At 34.7% G+C, this 6,000-nt stretch overlaps 1 protein-coding gene across 1 annotated transcript; it reads left to right on the forward strand.

Annotated features, from left to right (window-relative positions):
• The first annotated feature begins 2,199 nt into the window (after positions 1–2,199).
• Positions 2,200–5,734, forward strand: LOC140755072 (gloverin-like). The gene is made up of 5 exons (XM_073090264.1): positions 2,200–2,337; positions 2,538–2,625; positions 3,604–3,715; positions 4,834–5,019; positions 5,497–5,734. The coding sequence occupies exons 2-5, from the start codon at positions 2,543–2,545 to the stop codon at positions 5,626–5,628; spliced, it is 513 nt and encodes a 170-aa protein (XP_072946365.1). The 5' UTR covers positions 2,200–2,337; positions 2,538–2,542; the 3' UTR covers positions 5,629–5,734.
• The last annotated feature ends 266 nt before the right edge of the window (positions 5,735–6,000 follow it).

Consider the following 6,000-nt stretch of genomic DNA (forward strand, 5'->3'; position numbering starts at 1 on the left):
CAAAATTAATCATACACACGTTTTACAAAGTGTCTGACGATGATGGAGTGTCGGCGAATGAGATCGCACGGCATCTACAGGAGCAGTTTGGTAATGTTTGGCGTTTGGGTGTTCTGAAGAGTAAAGCCGAGGAGATCTTACGACGTAGTTCAGTTCTTGGTTTTGTGGGTAAGCGGGGAGATCGGTATGTTGCTAACTGGGCTCGTGGTTTGTGCCGAAGACCTTGCCTTAGACGATATCGTAGGCGCTGTCGACGACGAAGCCGCCGATGCCGACGGTGTCGATAGTCGTGTATCTTATATAAATGAATTAAATTAACCTGTGATTAATTTATTGAACATGTTATATTTTTTAAATCGAGTTTCTCTATTTTCCTCGTATTTTAAAGTAAAATTGTAATCACAAATTTTATGAATAAACACGTTTAAGTTTACATATCTATTTCATAATGAAAGACATAATGAAAGACAAGACGTTTTTGAAGTTAATACTTTAGATAGTCGAAATTTATATTTTAACATATTCATATAAACAACATTCAATAAGTTTGTCAGTAAGAAGAAATGAAGCATTTAAATTATTGAACTTTACTTGTCGTTATATATTGATATAAATAGAAGTAGCTACCTATGTTGAAACAATAATTGATTTAACTTAACCGGTGTAACCTCAAAAACTTGATGACCTCAAACACTAGGGCATCAAAAAGTTTAAAATATAGTATTATCAGAATGTGCATTAAATGGTTCTTCCCGTCTATGCCCACTTCGGTAGAAACAATTACCAAGACAATTCTGATGACAATATGAATAACAAATAATGTAAAAATAACCGAAGTATGTACTAGATTTCATTTAGATGATCTTAAGTTAGTAGTTTCTACGGTGTGTTATTGAAGTTACTGCGCGGGTCAATGCGCGATCTTTCTTGCAATCGTTTATAATAATTCTTTCATAATACCTACCTACTTAACTCGCTAAGCTTTATTGGAGAGTTCTCCGAAGCTCTTTTCTTTATTCTGAACGTAGGTAGTTTTATTAGAAAAGAATTATTGATAGGCAATGTTTAATATTTTTGCGTAATTGTAATCATATTACAATTACCTACGCAAAAATAATTAATTAGGGATTAATGATTGAACTAATTAACAATTTAGACAATGTAAGCCTTACTATGGGTAAGATGGTATAGATTAGTGAAGATTACTCACTCCTAACAGAAAATGTAACCAGTTTTGACAATTGAAATTGTCACTCATCTATTTTCGTGCTTGAAAAATATTTAATATTTAATTAATATTTAATATTATAATATTTAATATTAATATATAATATGTAATTTTTAGATCATTTACGAATGAAACTATATTTCTCCACACTTTTCGATTCGTGTTTTTACACCACTTAATTGCCCGTCGGCATTGATCAGCGTAAATTACACCATGACAGCCATTAATGGCTGACACATTTGTCAGCCGTTTAAGCCATTTAATGGCTACCTTCAATTACAAGGTGGTGAGATATTATGTATGGCCTTACCACAATGGATTCACCGATCCAATCAGGTCATAAATAGGTGTGATTGTGGCTTATGCCTTTAAGGTTTGGAGCTCATCAAAATTACACTAGTGACCTGATTCTTAACAATTATATGGAGTAGCAATAATTCCCATGACGAGATCGTATGATATTTGTAGGTAGATACCCTTACAAGTAGAAGGGGGCTTCCGGGGTTGCGTGCGGAAAAAGCCGAACGTCAAACGAAGCTGGCTGGCTAGCGATCCCAAGGTGTTGCGTGGCCGTAAAAATACCCGTGGTCGATCCTATGGCACCGGGTACCTATCTTTTTCATGGAACCTTTTAAAAAATATCCATTTATACAAAACACTTTAACAACATTTCGATTGCACTATTCTATCCACATACTTCTTGCTTAAGTATTATTTAGCTGGAGTCAATTAAAGAGCACCTTCTATTATGAAACCATTTTCAAATTCACCTTATCACGTTCAACCAAAATTGCAATAAAGTTTAACACAAGACATACTCATTAATTCTTATCTTAACCAGGGTATTCCCTACTCACGCGCGCGTAATTAAAACTGATAACAGGCGTTTGTTTATACGTTTAAATTTTGTTTGAGACGAAATAATCTCTCGAGATGACGGCACGGAAAGGGGAATTACTAGCGAGTGCTTCCCTGTAATCGAAGGAAGTCCCGGCGAATTGAAGACTTGTATAAATAGAGATTTTTCAAAGCTTGTGTATCACTCAACCCTCAGCGTTCTTCAGGAACTCATCGTGTTTGCAACTTTGAAAACTTGTCTACAATAAACGGTAAGTGCTTATTTTAGACTTGTACCTAATGTGCACAGATAAAAATAATTTCGTTATTTTTTAACTTTGTTAAAACAAATGTTTTAAGTTATTTGTTTTAAATGTTTTTTTGTCTAATTAAATTTATTCTTGTATTCAAATAACTGGTTTTATAGAAATAATATTTTTTGAAGTCTTCATTTTTTTTTACCTTCTTGCAGACATTATGCAGTTCATTTACGTTTTTGCTGCCGTCCTCGTCGCCGTTGCTGCTCAACACCAAGACATGGAGCAGGAAGTATATGTCAGGTATACTACATATAATTATACTATATCATCAATATTGTCAGAGGTAGAACTCTTTCTTGTTTAACTATCATGGCACCTTACGCCTAATATCAGCAGTTATTAGCACTACGGTAATACTCGTACAATGGTATAGTAAGGTTTGCTAACTTGCCCTAAGCTAGCAATACAGGGTAGCAACATATCTGCCGATCTTAGTAAGTATTTTAATTCTAAATGGTGTATTTGTTGCTTTAAAACTAAATTTAGATCAAAAGTACCGATATTTAAAATTAAAATTATACATGTAATTTTGAAAAACGTTAAAACAAGTGCCGCTCAGAAAATCAGTGACATTAAATTGCACTCATACGAAATCGTTTCCATCGTTGCAGCGAGCGAGTTTAAATTGACCCGTAATTGAGTACCATTGTCATGGCAAATTGAATTTTAGTGTCATTGTTTTCGCCGTCTTTGTCATCAAAATCGCTTGCGATTCCTGACGTTGACGTAACCGGTAAAGGGTTGAAAATTTTACAGCGGCGTTTAACTTCGAAATTTAGTTAATAATAGAGGTTCTATATGTAAGAATGAAAGACAATTCAGCGGTATATATATTTAAGTTCGAATTTAACGCATCTTTTGTCTCTATTACGGTCTGTATTTGAATTGCAGGCTCAATGCAAAATTGCAGTTTGAATGCAGTTTTTGTGTAGTTGATATTGGTAATATTGCAGTTAACCTGCAATCTCTAGAAACGAAATAATGAATTGTGCAGTCGGTTAGTACCTACTTTCGATATAGTTGTCAACTGCATATAAACTACACTTTTTCTGCTTGTCTGCAATTTTACTTCATATTCGTTGTACCTACTAATTAATAACGTCTTAAAAAATATTGGTCACAAAGTTTTTAAGAATTTTATCGGCATAACTCTCATGATAACTAACAAAGTAATGGCTCAGTAATGCATATGTGGTAACTGAGAAAATCTATCCCCAGCTACCCTGACTGGTACATCGGGCACAGGGAGCGTCGTGACGTCACCTTCGACCACAAAACTGACAACGGACGCGTGTTTGGAACACTCGGACAAAACGACAATGGCTTATTCGTAAGTACAATAATATTATGCAAGTATTACACGCAAATGTGATAGCGTCGTGGTAAATTGCCTTTATAGGGGTTCGTAGGCACTTATGAATTCTTGTAGTTATTTCCATCAGAAATTTAGTTATTTCCGGTATCACATGCTTTAACGGCGAAAAAACATTGTAATTATTTAGGTTTACTGTGTTGTCACAGAAAATAAGTTCTCAAATGTGTATGAAGTCCACTAGTCCACACTTTGTTATTTTAGTAGACTAAAGCTTAAACCTCTCAGAGACATATTATCAACAAGGGGATAATAAAGAGTTAGTGATGATGCTCTATTGTATAAGTATTAATAAGAGTTGATAAAATTGCAAAATTTACTACTATTTCAGAAAAACGTTAACAAAAAAAAATATTTCATAGTAACTTTTAGATTAGACCTCAAATTTGGTTAGGAAGTGTAGGAACAGATCTAAAGGCTGAAAAGTAATCTTTGATTCGTAAGCGGGATGAAGCTTATGTAAGTCTAGCTGAATGCCTATTACGAAACACGTTGGAGTGACCTAATTCGCGCCAAGTTTTCCACGGGATCAACGGGTGCAGTTTGACGGAGCTCAAACTACGTAGATAACTAACAAGTTGATTTTGTGGGTCTTGCACTTATACTGTGTAAGTTACCTATTTAGCACCAATTGCGCTTCTACGAGGTAATTTAAATACAGGAATTCTATATGTTTTTAGTGAGGACTTTAGGTCGTAGTCGAACATTAACCAAATGCAGTCTGGTAGACATTTTTGAGTTTTTTAAAGAACTCTCAAGCGTGTATGTTCTCGATGGTTCTTTTTCACAGTGATAGCAAGTGATGATTAATTTCTTAAACGAACATTGCTAATTTAAAATCAAAGATACTTCCCTAATGCTAACTTATTTTAATTTACTTAAAATGTTATAAATGTAATATAATGTCTGTATAAAGAATTAAACAGTTTTATTAAGTTTCGGTTTTGTGCAGATAGCATTGGAACAACCATTTGCCACCAGCTTTTTAGGCATTCAAGACATAGTTAAGGCAATGGTATTGCCGCACTCAAACCATTAGGTACATCCTAGATCTAAAACCTTTTACTTTTTAACAGGGTCGTGGAGGTTACGAGCACCAGTTCTTCAACGACAACCGCGGGAATCTACAAGGGCAGGTCCACGGTACCCGTGTTCTTGGGCCCTACGGCGACTCCTCTCACCTCGGAGGCGGCTTGAAGTGGTCGAACCCTAACGCAGCTGCGTCTCTCGATGTCAGCAAGATGATCCATGGTCCTACTTCTGTGAGTATCTTAACTTATTCTGCAATAAATTAAGTGCGTTTTTAAGTTGTGTTATGTTGTTATTACACCCTGGACATGTATAACTGCAAAAATGCTGTACTAGGTGAGGTTGCTCAGAAGTACCCACTCTTTGATGATGCTTATGATGCAGATAAATCTTATGTGTAAAGGGTTACTACCGCTCACAAGCTTGTAATAACCCGTAAATAATCTGAAATGGACAATAGTTACCTACCTTTGAAGACGAAGTTAATCATACTTTTTATAACTGTTATAAGTTCGTAATTAATCTCAACAGAGAGTTAAAGCACCGTTTCTAAAGGTTCTTATTAGTGTTTGAATTTTTTTCACATCTATTAAACTAGAATAAAAGCTTACGTCACTGTTACAAGCCAAAAAATAGTTTCACCATAAAGAGTACTTACGTAATAGTTGTTGTTTCTTTTCTTGTAAGTAAATATCTTATTCTTGTTACAGTACCAAGCGGCTGCCGGTGGTAGATGGCCAGTAGGTAAGAATGGAGACTTCTCACTCCAGGGTACCTACGGAAAGGTGTCCGGTATGCGCCCTGAGTACGGAGGCATAGGCAACTTCAACTACCGTTGGTGATTCACCATAGAAGATGTACACTTGTACAGATGTGCCAAATATTGTATTATTTAATGTTATTTGTGTTGTATATAAATTGTAAATAAATGTATATTTTCTATTTAAAATATGTCTTTTTTGTTACATTTCAGTCATGAAAGAAATGTATTATCTACATTTAATAGAAAGTGGTCATATGTATAAACAGTAATTCAATTTTTTTTACATAGATCTTGCTACTCGCAAGAATACAAGGAGCAAATAAACAAATAATTTAATATTACCAACGTAACGAATATTACCAACGTAAAGAAGAACAGAAAATACTTGCAGTAGAAGTACTTTATTAAATAAACTGTAAAAAATAACTAAGTACTTGGTATGTATGAGGAG

Source organism: Epargyreus clarus, unplaced genomic scaffold (genome assembly GCF_041222505.1).
Source record: "Epargyreus clarus isolate Ecla_fem2 unplaced genomic scaffold, WU_Ecla_fem_2.2 ptg000032l, whole genome shotgun sequence".
Classification (NCBI taxonomy): Eukaryota; Metazoa; Arthropoda; class Insecta; order Lepidoptera; family Hesperiidae; genus Epargyreus; species Epargyreus clarus.